Genomic DNA, 18,188 nt, shown 5'->3' on the forward strand with positions numbered 1-18,188 from the left:
TTTTTTTTTTTTTTTTGGTAGAGACAGAGTCTCGCTATGTTGCCCAAGCTGGTCTTGAGCTCTTGGCTTCGAGCAATTCTCCCGCCTCAGCCTCCCAAAGTGCTGAGATTATAGGCAGGAGCCATTGTGCTTGACTCTCTCTTCAAAGCAGTGGGTTTAACTTGTTTTGAATTTAAAAACTCTTTTGAAAATTTGAAAAAAAGAGATGTTTCTCTCTACCTAGAACAAGATGCATAATTCAGCACAGAGGGACCCGTGGACTCCTGCTTTTGACTGACTTGGCCAGGAACAATGTGGGGAGGGAGAGAGGCTGAAAACATGGGGAGGTGCCAATTCCTAGGTCTAGAAAAGCACAAGTTATGTGTTAGAAAATGCATTCTACACCAAGACCTTTCTCTGCTTGTCAAATATTTGCCCAACCTGACATCCTAGCTCTGGGTTTTAGCAAAAATGGCTCAGCTGTTTACACACTGATCTCTGTTAAGGTGGTTTTAATAAATGATTAACCAAGATGCTGAGACTGACCTCCTTTCCCAGCTTGGGTTTCATCAAGGTGTTTAAATTGGATGCCAGTCAAGTTTGGAAGATGGGCCTCTATGTTTGGTTGAGGGAGTGAAAAGTGACTTAAGTAGGATTGGCCCTGGGCAAAACTAGAAGAAAATAAAGTTTATCTCAGGGGCTCCAACTACTCTTTCTGCACCTGCCTCCATCTTTCAATATCCTCCCACCCCGCCCCCTGCCTCCAGGAGTACAATGTTCTCACTGGGATCTGTTTTATCAAAATAAAACATTTCTCCTGAGGGTTTCAGTACTGAATGGACACTGGCAACTGACAGGCACTCAGAATATATTTGTAAATGCATGGACCTTCTGTCAATCCCTGCACACACAGTCTATCATAGGCTATCATCAGAGTCTCCCTGCATTTTCCCAGTCTCTCACTGACCCTGTATTCTGGAAGAGTCAAGTCTCAAAAAATATGACTCTCTTTGTACCCCAAGATGGTGAAGTTGTCAACAAGTTGACCATGTTCCTCATAGTAAAAACTCACTGGCCAGGTGAGGTGGCTCACGCCTGTAATCCCAACACTTTGGGAGGCCAAGCAGGTGGATCACCTGAGGTCTGGAGCTCAAGACCAGACTGGCCAAGATGGTGAAACCCCGTCTCTACTAAAAATGGAAAAAATTAGCCGGGCATGGGGGTGGGCGCCTGTAATCCTAGTTACTCAGGAGGCTGAGGCAGGAGAATCACTTGAACCGGGAAGGCAGAGGTTGCAGTGAGCTGAGATCGTGCCATTGCACTCCAGCCTGGGCAACAAGAGGGAAACTCCATTTCAGAAAAAAAAAAAAAAAAAAGAAAAAACTCACTTCTCAGTCAATGCGGCACATTGAGAAATCAGTGGCAGAAGGAAAATAGATTCCAAGAATTCAGACTCCCAACCTAATGCTTTTATAACATCACTCTGGATAAAAATCAGCGTACATAGAGTTGATCAAAACACTCCTATGCAGTTTTACTAGAACCACCTTGCCATTCAAACCCTGGCCCAACTGCTGGACCAGTAAAGGGAGCCAGAGATTTAGACTAACAAAGGTTGCTGTTGATAGAAGCAGAGTGGGGAGGAGGAATAAAAAATGCAAGTGGAAAAACAGGGATCTAGACTTACAGATAAAAACTTCCCCCAAGACCTAAAGATGTCTGTTTTGGTTGAAAACTGCACTCATTTGGCAAGATCTGTGTAGGTAAATATGACTTTTGTTTTAGGAATAGTGTAGAAACAAGCAATTCACAAGGTCAGTGACTGGTCTTGGCTGAGCAAACACATACTTCAACACCTGTGTGAAGTGTGGCATGTCTTTGTAGGGACAGGTGGGTCTCTTTGAGAGAGGGCCTCGTGCTGGATTTACATTTAAACTGTGTAAGAAAGGAAAAGTAGAAGAGTTGTGAGTGTTTCCAGGGGAAAAGATGGGACTGTTTCTCTCTCCCTTCTTGTTTGTTTCAGAACCTGTCTTGGAGATTGGCCCTCATACCAATGTCTGGACTGCCTGAGCAGAAAGTCATCCGCTGGCACTGCCCATCTCACACCAGAGCCTCGATATCCCCTGGAACTCCCTCAGATGACCACGTCCTGTTTTTCAAATTGGAATGCTTTAGGAAGCTATCCTCAAACTGTAAAAACAGGCTGCTTCCAGCTGTCCCCTTATTTTCCCTCAGAGCAGTGGTTTGCAAATTGTGTTCTAAGGAACCCTAGATTTCCCAAAATGCCTGATTGGACTTCAATGAATGCTCTCAGGCTGATACAAGATTGTAATTTGCATCTTTAGATCTTGTTATCAAAATGTTTTTGTTCCTCAATATAGGCTCATGAAATTAACTTTGATAATAATTGTTATATGTTAACATGTATAAATTTATACATTTTAACTCTACTGTATCTACTGTTTATATTATAATCTTTTTTTTTTTTTTTTCTGTCGCCCAGGCTGGAGTGCAGTGGTGCGATCTCAGCTCATTGCAACCTCCACCTCCTGGGTTCAGGTGATTCTCCAGCCTCAGCCTTCCGAGTAGCTGGAATTACAAGCACATGCCCCCACACCCAGCTAATTTTTGTGGTTTTAGTAGAGACGGGGTTTTGACATGTTGGCCAGGCTAGTCTTGAACTCCTGACCTCAAGTGATTCCCCTGCCTTGGCCTCCCAAAGTGCTGGGATTACAGGCGAGAGCCACCACCCCTGGACTATATTATAATCTTATACAATGTTTCACGTAAAATTTCACCACTGGCCAGGTGCGGTGGCTCACACCTATAATCCTAGCACTTTGGGAGGCCGAGGTGGGCAGATTACCTGAGGTTAGGAGTTCGAGACCAGCCTGGTCAACATGGTGAAACCCCATCTCTACTAAAAATACAAAATTAGCCAGGCGTGGTGGCACATGCCTGTAATCACAGCTACTCGGGAGGCTGAGGCAGGAAAATTGCTTGAACCCAGGAGGCGGAGGTTGTGGTGAGCCGAGATCATGCCATTGCATTCCAGCACTCCATCCTGGGCAACAAGAGTGAAACTCCATCTCAAAAATAAATAAATAAAAAAACGTATAAATATAAATAAAAATTCACCACTTAAAAAATGACTGGACCGGACACAGTGTCTCATGTCTGTAATCCCACCATGATCATGCCATTGCATTCCAGCACTCCATCCTGGGCAACAAGAGTGAAACTCCATCTCAAAAATAAATAAATAAAAAAACGTATAAATATAAATAAAAATTCACCACTTAAAAAATGACTGGACCGGACACAGTGTCTCATGTCTGTAATCCCACCATGATCATGCCATTGCATTCCAGCACTCCATCCTGGGCAACAAGAGTGAAACTCCATCTCAAAAATAAATAAATAAAAAAACGTATAAATATAAATAAAAATTCACCACTTAAAAAATGACTGGACCGGACACAGTGTCTCATGTCTGTAATCCCACCATGATCATGCCATTGCATTCCAGCACTCCATCCTGGGCAACAAGAGTGAAACTCCATCTCAAAAATAAATAAATAAAAAAACGTATAAATATAAATAAAAATTCACCACTTAAAAAATGACTGGACCGGACACAGTGTCTCATGTCTGTAATCCCACCATGATCATGCCATTGCATTCCAGCACTCCATCCTGGGCAACAAGAGTGAAACTCCATCTCAAAAATAAATAAATAAAAAAACGTATAAATATAAATAAAAATTCACCACTTAAAAAATGACTGGACCGGACACAGTGTCTCATGTCTGTAATCCCACCATGATCATGCCATTGCATTCCAGCACTCCATCCTGGGCAACAAGAGTGAAACTCCATCTCAAAAATAAATAAATAAAAAAACGTATAAATATAAATAAAAATTCACCACTTAAAAAATGACTGGACCGGACACAGTGTCTCATGTCTGTAATCCCACCATGATCATGCCATTGCATTCCAGCACTCCATCCTGGGCAACAAGAGTGAAACTCCATCTCAAAAATAAATAAATAAAAAAACGTATAAATATAAATAAAAATTCACCACTTAAAAAATGACTGGACCGGACACAGTGTCTCATGTCTGTAATCCCACCATGATCATGCCATTGCATTCCAGCACTCCATCCTGGGCAACAAGAGTGAAACTCCATCTCAAAAATAAATAAATAAAAAAACGTATAAATATAAATAAAAATTCACCACTTAAAAAATGACTGGACCGGACACAGTGTCTCATGTCTGTAATCCCACCATGATCATGCCATTGCATTCCAGCACTCCATCCTGGGCAACAAGAGTGAAACTCCATCTCAAAAATAAATAAATAAAAAAACGTATAAATATAAATAAAAATTCACCACTTAAAAAATGACTGGACCGGACACAGTGTCTCATGTCTGTAATCCCACCATGATCATGCCATTGCATTCCAGCACTCCATCCTGGGCAACAAGAGTGAAACTCCATCTCAAAAATAAATAAATAAAAAAACGTATAAATATAAATAAAAATTCACCACTTAAAAAATGACTGGACCGGACACAGTGTCTCATGTCTGTAATCCCACCATGATCATGCCATTGCATTCCAGCACTCCATCCTGGGCAACAAGAGTGAAACTCCATCTCAAAAATAAATAAATAAAAAAACGTATAAATATAAATAAAAATTCACCACTTAAAAAATGACTGGACCGGACACAGTGTCTCATGTCTGTAATCCCACCATGATCATGCCATTGCATTCCAGCACTCCATCCTGGGCAACAAGAGTGAAACTCCATCTCAAAAATAAATAAATAAAAAAACGTATAAATATAAATAAAAATTCACCACTTAAAAAATGACTGGACCGGACACAGTGTCTCATGTCTGTAATCCCACCATGATCATGCCATTGCATTCCAGCACTCCATCCTGGGCAACAAGAGTGAAACTCCATCTCAAAAATAAATAAATAAAAAAACGTATAAATATAAATAAAAATTCACCACTTAAAAAATGACTGGACCGGACACAGTGTCTCATGTCTGTAATCCCACCATGATCATGCCATTGCATTCCAGCACTCCATCCTGGGCAACAAGAGTGAAACTCCATCTCAAAAATAAATAAATAAAAAAACGTATAAATATAAATAAAAATTCACCACTTAAAAAATGACTGGACCGGACACAGTGTCTCATGTCTGTAATCCCACCATGATCATGCCATTGCATTCCAGCACTCCATCCTGGGCAACAAGAGTGAAACTCCATCTCAAAAATAAATAAATAAAAAAACGTATAAATATAAATAAAAATTCACCACTTAAAAAATGACTGGACCGGACACAGTGTCTCATGTCTGTAATCCCACCATGATCATGCCATTGCATTCCAGCACTCCATCCTGGGCAACAAGAGTGAAACTCCATCTCAAAAATAAATAAATAAAAAAACGTATAAATATAAATAAAAATTCACCACTTAAAAAATGACTGGACCGGACACAGTGTCTCATGTCTGTAATCCCACCATGATCATGCCATTGCATTCCAGCACTCCATCCTGGGCAACAAGAGTGAAACTCCATCTCAAAAATAAATAAATAAAAAAACGTATAAATATAAATAAAAATTCACCACTTAAAAAATGACTGGACCGGACACAGTGTCTCATGTCTGTAATCCCACCATGATCATGCCATTGCATTCCAGCACTCCATCCTGGGCAACAAGAGTGAAACTCCATCTCAAAAATAAATAAATAAAAAAACGTATAAATATAAATAAAAATTCACCACTTAAAAAATGACTGGACCGGACACAGTGTCTCATGTCTGTAATCCCACCATGATCATGCCATTGCATTCCAGCACTCCATCCTGGGCAACAAGAGTGAAACTCCATCTCAAAAATAAATAAATAAAAAAACGTATAAATATAAATAAAAATTCACCACTTAAAAAATGACTGGACCGGACACAGTGTCTCATGTCTGTAATCCCACCATGATCATGCCATTGCATTCCAGCACTCCATCCTGGGCAACAAGAGTGAAACTCCATCTCAAAAATAAATAAATAAAAAAACGTATAAATATAAATAAAAATTCACCACTTAAAAAATGACTGGACCGGACACAGTGTCTCATGTCTGTAATCCCACCATGATCATGCCATTGCATTCCAGCACTCCATCCTGGGCAACAAGAGTGAAACTCCATCTCAAAAATAAATAAATAAAAAAACGTATAAATATAAATAAAAATTCACCACTTAAAAAATGACTGGACCGGACACAGTGTCTCATGTCTGTAATCCCACCATGATCATGCCATTGCATTCCAGCACTCCATCCTGGGCAACAAGAGTGAAACTCCATCTCAAAAATAAATAAATAAAAAAACGTATAAATATAAATAAAAATTCACCACTTAAAAAATGACTGGACCGGACACAGTGTCTCATGTCTGTAATCCCACCATGATCATGCCATTGCATTCCAGCACTCCATCCTGGGCAACAAGAGTGAAACTCCATCTCAAAAATAAATAAATAAAAAAACGTATAAATATAAATAAAAATTCACCACTTAAAAAATGACTGGACCGGACACAGTGTCTCATGTCTGTAATCCCACCATGATCATGCCATTGCATTCCAGCACTCCATCCTGGGCAACAAGAGTGAAACTCCATCTCAAAAATAAATAAATAAAAAAACGTATAAATATAAATAAAAATTCACCACTTAAAAAATGACTGGACCGGACACAGTGTCTCATGTCTGTAATCCCACCATGATCATGCCATTGCATTCCAGCACTCCATCCTGGGCAACAAGAGTGAAACTCCATCTCAAAAATAAATAAATAAAAAAACGTATAAATATAAATAAAAATTCACCACTTAAAAAATGACTGGACCGGACACAGTGTCTCATGTCTGTAATCCCACCATGATCATGCCATTGCATTCCAGCACTCCATCCTGGGCAACAAGAGTGAAACTCCATCTCAAAAATAAATAAATAAAAAAACGTATAAATATAAATAAAAATTCACCACTTAAAAAATGACTGGACCGGACACAGTGTCTCATGTCTGTAATCCCACCATGATCATGCCATTGCATTCCAGCACTCCATCCTGGGCAACAAGAGTGAAACTCCATCTCAAAAATAAATAAATAAAAAAACGTATAAATATAAATAAAAATTCACCACTTAAAAAATGACTGGACCGGACACAGTGTCTCATGTCTGTAATCCCACCATGATCATGCCATTGCATTCCAGCACTCCATCCTGGGCAACAAGAGTGAAACTCCATCTCAAAAATAAATAAATAAAAAAACGTATAAATATAAATAAAAATTCACCACTTAAAAAATGACTGGACCGGACACAGTGTCTCATGTCTGTAATCCCACCATGATCATGCCATTGCATTCCAGCACTCCATCCTGGGCAACAAGAGTGAAACTCCATCTCAAAAATAAATAAATAAAAAAACGTATAAATATAAATAAAAATTCACCACTTAAAAAATGACTGGACCGGACACAGTGTCTCATGTCTGTAATCCCACCATGATCATGCCATTGCATTCCAGCACTCCATCCTGGGCAACAAGAGTGAAACTCCATCTCAAAAATAAATAAATAAAAAAACGTATAAATATAAATAAAAATTCACCACTTAAAAAATGACTGGACCGGACACAGTGTCTCATGTCTGTAATCCCACCATGATCATGCCATTGCATTCCAGCACTCCATCCTGGGCAACAAGAGTGAAACTCCATCTCAAAAATAAATAAATAAAAAAACGTATAAATATAAATAAAAATTCACCACTTAAAAAATGACTGGACCGGACACAGTGTCTCATGTCTGTAATCCCACCATGATCATGCCATTGCATTCCAGCACTCCATCCTGGGCAACAAGAGTGAAACTCCATCTCAAAAATAAATAAATAAAAAAACGTATAAATATAAATAAAAATTCACCACTTAAAAAATGACTGGACCGGACACAGTGTCTCATGTCTGTAATCCCACCATGATCATGCCATTGCATTCCAGCACTCCATCCTGGGCAACAAGAGTGAAACTCCATCTCAAAAATAAATAAATAAAAAAACGTATAAATATAAATAAAAATTCACCACTTAAAAAATGACTGGACCGGACACAGTGTCTCATGTCTGTAATCCCACCATGATCATGCCATTGCATTCCAGCACTCCATCCTGGGCAACAAGAGTGAAACTCCATCTCAAAAATAAATAAATAAAAAAACGTATAAATATAAATAAAAATTCACCACTTAAAAAATGACTGGACCGGACACAGTGTCTCATGTCTGTAATCCCACCATGATCATGCCATTGCATTCCAGCACTCCATCCTGGGCAACAAGAGTGAAACTCCATCTCAAAAATAAATAAATAAAAAAACGTATAAATATAAATAAAAATTCACCACTTAAAAAATGACTGGACCGGACACAGTGTCTCATGTCTGTAATCCCACCATGATCATGCCATTGCATTCCAGCACTCCATCCTGGGCAACAAGAGTGAAACTCCATCTCAAAAATAAATAAATAAAAAAACGTATAAATATAAATAAAAATTCACCACTTAAAAAATGACTGGACCGGACACAGTGTCTCATGTCTGTAATCCCACCATGATCATGCCATTGCATTCCAGCACTCCATCCTGGGCAACAAGAGTGAAACTCCATCTCAAAAATAAATAAATAAAAAAACGTATAAATATAAATAAAAATTCACCACTTAAAAAATGACTGGACCGGACACAGTGTCTCATGTCTGTAATCCCACCATGATCATGCCATTGCATTCCAGCACTCCATCCTGGGCAACAAGAGTGAAACTCCATCTCAAAAATAAATAAATAAAAAAACGTATAAATATAAATAAAAATTCACCACTTAAAAAATGACTGGACCGGACACAGTGTCTCATGTCTGTAATCCCACCATGATCATGCCATTGCATTCCAGCACTCCATCCTGGGCAACAAGAGTGAAACTCCATCTCAAAAATAAATAAATAAAAAAACGTATAAATATAAATAAAAATTCACCACTTAAAAAATGACTGGACCGGACACAGTGTCTCATGTCTGTAATCCCACCATGATCATGCCATTGCATTCCAGCACTCCATCCTGGGCAACAAGAGTGAAACTCCATCTCAAAAATAAATAAATAAAAAAACGTATAAATATAAATAAAAATTCACCACTTAAAAAATGACTGGACCGGACACAGTGTCTCATGTCTGTAATCCCACCATGATCATGCCATTGCATTCCAGCACTCCATCCTGGGCAACAAGAGTGAAACTCCATCTCAAAAATAAATAAATAAAAAAACGTATAAATATAAATAAAAATTCACCACTTAAAAAATGACTGGACCGGACACAGTGTCTCATGTCTGTAATCCCACCATGATCATGCCATTGCATTCCAGCACTCCATCCTGGGCAACAAGAGTGAAACTCCATCTCAAAAATAAATAAATAAAAAAACGTATAAATATAAATAAAAATTCACCACTTAAAAAATGACTGGACCGGACACAGTGTCTCATGTCTGTAATCCCACCATGATCATGCCATTGCATTCCAGCACTCCATCCTGGGCAACAAGAGTGAAACTCCATCTCAAAAATAAATAAATAAAAAAACGTATAAATATAAATAAAAATTCACCACTTAAAAAATGACTGGACCGGACACAGTGTCTCATGTCTGTAATCCCACCATGATCATGCCATTGCATTCCAGCACTCCATCCTGGGCAACAAGAGTGAAACTCCATCTCAAAAATAAATAAATAAAAAAACGTATAAATATAAATAAAAATTCACCACTTAAAAAATGACTGGACCGGACACAGTGTCTCATGTCTGTAATCCCACCATGATCATGCCATTGCATTCCAGCACTCCATCCTGGGCAACAAGAGTGAAACTCCATCTCAAAAATAAATAAATAAAAAAACGTATAAATATAAATAAAAATTCACCACTTAAAAAATGACTGGACCGGACACAGTGTCTCATGTCTGTAATCCCACCATGATCATGCCATTGCATTCCAGCACTCCATCCTGGGCAACAAGAGTGAAACTCCATCTCAAAAATAAATAAATAAAAAAACGTATAAATATAAATAAAAATTCACCACTTAAAAAATGACTGGACCGGACACAGTGTCTCATGTCTGTAATCCCACCATGATCATGCCATTGCATTCCAGCACTCCATCCTGGGCAACAAGAGTGAAACTCCATCTCAAAAATAAATAAATAAAAAAACGTATAAATATAAATAAAAATTCACCACTTAAAAAATGACTGGACCGGACACAGTGTCTCATGTCTGTAATCCCAGCACTTTGGAAGACTGAGGCAGGAGGATCACTTTGAGGCCTGGAGTTCGAGACCAGCCTGGGCAACACAGTGAGACCCTGTTTCTACAACAGCAACAGAAAGATTGCAACCCTTTCCTTAGCTTTCCTAACCCCTCTAGCTCTGAGCTGCTTTTTCCTTTTGACATGACACCATGGCACTTTTTACCATCCCACATACTATATAATGTATTATATATGTGTCGTCTATTTCTTTTTGTGTATTGTCTCTCTTCCCCACACCCCTGAATGTAAACCCCATAAAAACAGAGACCTCTGTCTGTTTTGTTCTGATGTAGCCCAAGTACATAGAATAGGGCCTGGCAGACAGGAGAGGCTCAATATTTATTGAATGATTCATTTTTATTTCATTTTTTTAGAGACAGGGTCTCACTCTGTCACCCAGGCTATAGAGCGGTGGTGCAATCATGGGCTCACTGAAGCCTCAACCTCCCAGGCCCAGTTGATCTTCCCGGTTCGACCTCCCAAAGTGCTGGGATTATAGGCTCATAGCTTGAGAGGCTGAGGCAGGAGGATCACTTAAGCCCAGGAGTTCAAGACCAGCCTGGGCAACCAGCAAGACCCCTGTCTCTATAAAAATAAAAACAAATAATGAGTTGGGTGTGGTGGGGCACGCCTGTAGTCTTAGCTACTCAGGAGACTGAGGCAGGAGGATTGCTTGGGATGGGGAGTTTGAGGCTGCAGTGAGCCATGATTGTACCACGGCACTGCAGCCTGGGTGATAAAGTGAGACCCTATCTCAAAAAAAAAAAAAAAAAATGACAAAGTGATTAATGGATATATGGATTGGCAAGGGTATTCCAGGATCCAGAAAGGAAGGGTTTAAGAATCATCATCCTCAGCTTGACCAGAAGGATGGCTCTATTCCCTGGTTTCTCCTTGTGTGGTACCCTCTATCCCCAAACTCCTCCCACCCTCAGAAACATCACCTGAGTATTTGTCAGGGTCACACTGGTGGCAAGAAGTTTCTCCTTTATTTGAATAAGAGTTGGCTGGACAAAGTTTGCAGAAAGAGGAGCCCTTCTTGGATGCATACGTGCCGGGTTTGCAGGGGAAGCATTCTGAAGTGTAGGCCACCCCTAGGGAGGAGGAAGAGTCAGAAAAGCAAGGATTCAGCCTGGAGACTGAGTCCCCAGAAGACTGCAAAGTCAAGAGCCCAGGGAGTCAGTAACCCCGGTCTCAGTACCTGTTATGGCGATGTTTCTCACCAGCACAGGCTTAGATACTCTGGACCATACTGAGAAGGCTGTGGTTCTCCAATAGAGGACATTATTGCCTCGATTTAACTCCACCTAAAAACCACAAACAGGAGCATTCATTCATCACAGAGAGAAATCTCGCTAATCTGTTGGTATAGCCTCTTGTTGGGACGACTTCTCTTACTAACTGCATGGTAATGCTTCTTCTGACCCTCTTCCTCCTCGTCCTCAGCTCTGCACTTCCTCCCAACTTAGCACAGCTCCTCTCTCTTTCTAAGCCTCCTCTTACAACCCTTCCGCTGCTCCCTGGATCACATATACCACGAGCATCTCTTATGGTGAGACCAGTAAAGAGACCTGAGGATCCTGACAATAGGGTGACTGGAACTCCCTCATTCTTCTGTGATTTTGCAGGAGACAGCCCGCCTCCCCAGAAGGCCCAGTCTTAAAGCTGGAAAGCTGCTGGTCTTTGCAGTCAAGCCATAGAAGCGACAAGTCAGCTCCCACCCATATTCTGTCAATGCTAGAGGACAGCAACCACAGCATCTTCATCATATCACACTCCTGCCCTCCAGGGACATCAGGGTGGAGGCTCAGACTGGGAGGAAGCACTCTCTGAGGAAGGCCCCTGGGTCCCTTTTCTGGGATCTCTGGGAGAAGGCTGGTGTGATACTCACACTGTGGAATTCCCATCCTTTCTCTGTGGTCTTCATCCACCTGGAGTCATCTGCATTGGGCTGGCACTGGTCATTCTGAACCTGACATAAAAGAGTTTGGAACCAGAGTCTCAGCTTTCTAAGGAAATTGATATCTTTCCCCACATTGCACCAGTCCTCCAGAGGGCCCTTCTTTATGTGGGAAGAGTTGCCAATTTCCTTTAGGGACTGAGCTCAAAACACATGAGCCTCAAAGTAGGGCAGGAATTAGTCGCACACACAAAATGAGCATTGACACCAAAGAAATAACTTGTAAGTCAAATGTGCTGTTTTCATGTCTGAGCCAGATAAAACACTTAGAAATCTCCCAGACAACTCTTCCCCCAAGAGTCCTTTCACTTTTGCCTTTTCTCCTTGCCTCCTGGGGCCTCAGCTCATTTTGCCCACAGCTCTCTCCAGAGGGAAAACAACAGTGATTTCCCAAGCAGGGCTACACTCACGGTGGATTCCTCAAATGGATCTGAGCCCCAGAGAGACTTTAGCTCCCACCCTCCACCTTGGCCAGGGGCTTACAAAAAACTCAAAGATGATGCTGGAGTCTGGGTAGTAGTATTCGAAGTTAACGGTGCCGGATTGCTTCAGGTTGACGGCGTACATCAGTGTGGCTGTGCATTCGTCCGTGTTGGAGGCGATGTAGTCGCCCTGGGGAACCCACTTGGACCTGTGAAGGAACAGGAACCAGGTTTACAGGCAGGAGCACAGCCCACCAGGCTTCGTGCCGTGTGCAGGTCTCAAGTTCTGCTGGGTCTTTGGGAATTTTCAGGCTTGTGATTCACAAACTGAAACTCGGACCTGAAAATGCTCAGTGAAGAAAGACAAAAGAAGCTCTCAGGTAGGTCAAGGACCTGGAGTGCAGCTAAGAAGAGGAAGGCAGACAGGTGAGGAAGACAAGCAGGCTTGCCTCCACATTGTGCAGAACTACCTGGGATACGGGTGGCAGGTGAAGTTGGGGAGGGATAACTTTTTTTTTTTTTTGAGGCAGAGTCTTGCTCTGTCTCCCAGGCTGGAGTGCAGTGGCGTGGCCTCAGCTCTCCACAACCTCTGCCTCCCGGGTTCAAGTGATTCTCCTGTCTCAGCCTCTCGAGTAGCTAGGGTTACTGGCATGCACCACCACACCCGGCTAATTTCTGTACTTTTTTTGGTAGAGACAGGTTTTCACCATGTTGGCCAGCCTGGTCTCGAACTCCTGACCTCAAGTGATCCACCCACCTCAGCCTCCCAAAGGGCTGGGATTACAGGCATGAGCCACTGCACCCACTCAGGGAGGGGTGACATTTATTGGTTGCTTACTACCTCCAGGCATTGCACTATGTGCTTTATATTCGTGATTTCTTTTCGTCAATAAGAGGAAATGTTTTTCCTGTTTAAGAGACGATGAAACTGGGGCTTGGAGAGTGCCAAGCCCAATATTATGAAGCCAGCGAGTGGCAGGGCTGAGATCCGGTCTGCCAAACTCTAAAGCTGTCAAATAACTCAGTAGACACAGACATTCTTCAGAACTCAGACATCCACCCAGTCTAGTCTACCTGTTTTCCCAGAAATGTCTACTATAAAGATGCCACATGTAAATGGTTTTTATGGAAAGTGGGAGGGCCAGAGAACCCCAGAGACAGCCGACCTGGTCATGTCTGTTTTGTCTCCTAAATACGTGTTCACTCTATCCACCCTGTGCTCTCCCTGTGCTCACCACCACACCATCTAAGAACTAGCTCCCAAACTTGTCTCCCTGAAGCCAGTCCCGCATCCTCCTAGCCCTCTCCATGCTGCAGCCCAGCAGACAGATCCCCCGGATAGACATCTGACCATGGCACTCCCTTGCTTCAAATTAAAACCCCTGGGACTGACTCTCTGTGGCCCTTAGGATAGGGTACAGATTCCTGATGCACTCTTTATACTCCAATTCTATGACATTTCTTTCAATTCCTCTGCCAAACTTTCTCTTACCTCTGGGCCTCCTGACATCCTCTTCCCTGTTCCTGGAACAAACTTCCTCCTCTCTCTCTCGGTTTAACTCCTACACTGTCTTAAATGCCACTTAATCTAAAAAGTCTTCCTTGATTCTATCTGCTTCTGCTATGGGTGCCCTTAGTTCTCTTTGCTCCCCTTCTCATAGCCATAATCCCATGATATTTTATTTATTTTTAGTATATTATGAAATATTTAAGACCTATACAATGGTATAATGAACATTCACCGACCCACCACCCTGCTTAAGAAATTCAATACAGCAGAAGCTTCTGTGTACCCTCCGCTAACCTCATCTGAGCCTTTTCCTGGGACACTCTGCCTTCCCCACTGCCAAGTGACCACTTTCCTGAATCTGGTGTTTAATATGCGCATGCGGTTTTCTACAGGTATGTATCTCTAAACAATATACTGTACTGTAGTGCTTCGCATGTTTTAAAGCTTCACATAAATGGTATTATATTTACAGGCTCTGCAACTCGCTTTGGGAAGGGAGGGACTTCAATATACTAACTGTGAGATTCATCCATATTCACACATCCAGCTCTTCTGGCTTCGTCTTTACTACTGCATAACTTTCCTTTGCATGACTCTACCATGTTTATTTGTGCATCACTCATTGATGGACATTTGGATTGTTTGCAGTTTCGTGTGCACATTCTGCTGTGTTCCTGTCTCCTTAGGCACATGTCTGAGTAGAATGCCTGGGAGGAGAACTGTATGTGAGCCTCCCATTTACCAGCGACTGCTGCACTGTTCCTGATGCTCCACATCCTCTCCAAATTTGAAACTGTCAGACCTTAAAATTGTTGCCAATATTATGTGAGGGAAGAGACCAAATTTACCTTGCTCGCTAAAGTATTCCCAGTACCAGCCTGGGCCTGGCACATAGTGGGGACGTGCGGGGTTAAAGAGTTGAACATGGGAACAGGTAATCAAACACCATCACACTATTGCACTGTTTTGCCTGAGACCAGCCCAGGTTTCCAGTTGCTTGGTAATGGTCAGTTGGGTGGGCATGGTGGCTCACGCCTGTAATCCCAACACTTTGGGAGGCTGAGGCAGGGATCACCTGAGGTCAGGGGTTTGAGACCATGGAAACCAGCCTGACCAATATGGTGAAACCCCATCTCTACTAAAAATGCAAAAATTAGCTGGGTGTGGTGGCGAATGCCTGTAATCCCAGCTACTCAGGAGGCTGAGGCAGGAGAATTGCTTGAACCCGGAAGGCGGAGGCTGCAGTGAGCCGAGATCGTGCCATTGCACTCCAGCCTAGGTGATAAAGCGAGACTCCATCTCAAAATAATAATAATAATAATAATAGCCAGTTAAAGGAACCTCAGATTAGTCCACAGATTTCCCTCCTGTGTTTGCCAGAACAACATGGTTATTTTCAGCTCTTTGACAGTCAGTGTTATTCTCAAAACGAAAACATATAACATGAGCTTATCCAAAATATTCCAGCTAACTTAATAGCATTGATTTCTCCTTGTGGAAAGAGATAACCTTTAATGCTCGTGTGCTCAACGACGTCAGCTATAAATAACTCTTAAAGTTTGATGAATAATTAAAAAGATGCCATAAGTGGGTTACATTTGCAAAGTGCATAGCAATTCTGATTTTTGTCAGAGTTGCCCCTGGTGAAGACATTTCATATTCAATAATAACAACATGTTTTGATTGATTTCTAGTGTCAGGCATCGCTCTAAATTCTTTACAAGTATCATCTCATCGATCCTTACCTCAACCTATTAAAGTACTATTTTTATCATCATTTGTAGAATGAAGAAACTGAAGCCCAGAAGTGCTTAGGAAACTTACCCTAGGTCATCCAGTTGTGATCTGCATATAATGTTTTTCATTTTTAATGTTTACATTTCTCTCTCATTCTTGTTTCACTGTCACAGTCCTTGAGCGTCTGCTCAATTTTTTCCACTAATATATGACATTCTTTCTATTACTCCCACATCACTCCTGTTCCCTTAGCTTATGCTAGTCTCTGATCTCAGACTGTTGCCAGTACCTTAGCCCTGGGACATCAACCTACAACCCATGGAGGATCCCTGAAGGCTCAGGATCCTGCCATGGAGACTCCATTCAGCTGGTCTGTTTTGTCCCCAATTATTTATTTTGTCTATTTTGGGCCAGACACTATGTTAAATGCTGGAGACACAGTGATGAACAAGACAAGTATGATCCTTTCCCGCTTGGGGCTTGCATTCGCTTTCTAGTTGAGGAGACAGCAGCTTAACTAATCACACAATCACATAGGAATGACGGTGATAAGTGCCATTGGAGAAATTCAGGATGATACAAGAGCGTGTAACAGGAGTCTATGGGGTCAGGGATGGTTTCTTTGAGGAAATGATTTTTACGTAGAGACGTGAGGGTTAAGTAGGAGTCATAGAAGAGGGGACAGAGAGTCACATGTTCAAATGCCCTGAGGGTAAGGAGTGCGATGGCCACTGCGGCTGGAACACAGCAAGCGAAGACAGAAGGTACTTGGGAAAGGCTGGGGAAACGGGCAGAGGGCAGGGCAGCAGGGCCCTGCAGGCTGTGGGAAGGTAGTGGACATTGTCCCAAAAGCAATTGGTAGCCATTGAATCTAGGGTTTTTAGCAGGAAATTATTGTGACCGGATTTAAGGAGATGAGGCTGGGTGTAGTGGCTCACATCTGTAATCCCAGTACTTTGGGAGGCCGAGGTGGAAGGATCATTTGAGCCCAGGAGTTTGAGTCCAACCTAGGCAACGTACTGAGACCCTGCCTCTAGAAAAAACAAGAAGTTAGCCAGGTGTGGTGGCGTGTGCCTGCGGTCCCAGCTGCGTGGGAGGTTGAGGTGGGAGGAAGGTTTCAGCCTGGGGAGGTTGAGGCTGCAGTGAGCTGTGATTGCGCCATTGCACTCCAGCCTGGGCGACAGAGTGAGACTTTGTTTCTTAAAAAAAAAAAAAAAAGAGAGAAACAAAAGAAAAGAAAACAAGAAAGATGAATCTGGCTCTTGCTGAGTGGACAGGCCTGGAGGAGGCTGGGAATGGAAGCAGGAGACCAGCTTGGAGTCTCCTGAGGCAGAGCAGGCAGGATTTGGGTAGTTGCACAGCTGAATAGGAAAGTCAAATACTTGCGCTCTAGGTATCAGCTCAATTATTGCCTGTCTGAGGGATGACGGGAAAACCACAAAAACCTCTCCAGATGGTCATTTCCTCTCCATTGAGGGAGAAATATCCTCTTCCTCCCTCCCAGGGATGTCGTGGGATGCCTTAAGATGCAGGCCCTGAAATAGTCCGTGCTGTGGAAACACAAGTTGTTATTAACCCGCCCACATCCTGGCTTGCTGAGAGAAAATGATTTCTGGACTCTCGGTGCAGTCCCCAGAGCGAGAATACATCCTTCCTTTACATGGCTAGGAACTGACTGAGCCAGGTCTGCACCTTGTCCAGGGCCTAATGACAGTATCCATTAGGACTCAAATGGGGGATGGTTGTCTTAACCCACACATTCCTGCTCCTTCCAGCTTTAAAGCTCTCTAGCTTTATCTCTGCCTCCAGTGTCGTCATGCTAATGAATTTGACACTTCAAATTGAACTCTAAAATAACATAACATTAAAATTGGACTACAGATTAAATAGCCACTGCTTGGCTTAGACAAGATTTAAGTATAGGAATGGGAGACATTGCTCCCAGTTTTTAGAAATCCAAGTGTAATACAATTCTTGAGTTCTTTTTATCCATTTGATTGTTTGGGTATAAATGAAACTTTCATTTACTTTTCTCCTGTATTCACTGTCAATATTTAATAAGGAACAATATGACTGCCTTTCACATCCCCATATCGCCCCT

General features: G+C 42.0%; 1 protein-coding gene across 1 annotated transcript in view; it reads right to left on the minus strand.

Annotated features, from left to right (window-relative positions):
* The window catches only part of KIAA1324 (KIAA1324 ortholog), a 97,848-nt gene that overhangs the window by 20,459 nt on the left and 59,201 nt on the right, over window positions 1–18,188 (minus strand). Inside the window, exons 4-7 of the mRNA XM_011968726.1 lie at window positions 12,902–13,049; window positions 12,350–12,430; window positions 11,660–11,765; window positions 11,403–11,552 (exon numbers count right to left, since the gene is read on the minus strand). Coding sequence (XP_011824116.1) covers window positions 11,403–11,552; window positions 11,660–11,765; window positions 12,350–12,430; window positions 12,902–13,049 — 485 coding nt within the window. The remainder of the gene's footprint in view (window positions 1–11,402; window positions 11,553–11,659; window positions 11,766–12,349; window positions 12,431–12,901; window positions 13,050–18,188) is intronic.

Source organism: Mandrillus leucophaeus, unplaced genomic scaffold (genome assembly GCF_000951045.1).
Source record: "Mandrillus leucophaeus isolate KB7577 unplaced genomic scaffold, Mleu.le_1.0 Scaffold857, whole genome shotgun sequence".
Classification (NCBI taxonomy): Eukaryota; Metazoa; Chordata; class Mammalia; order Primates; family Cercopithecidae; genus Mandrillus; species Mandrillus leucophaeus.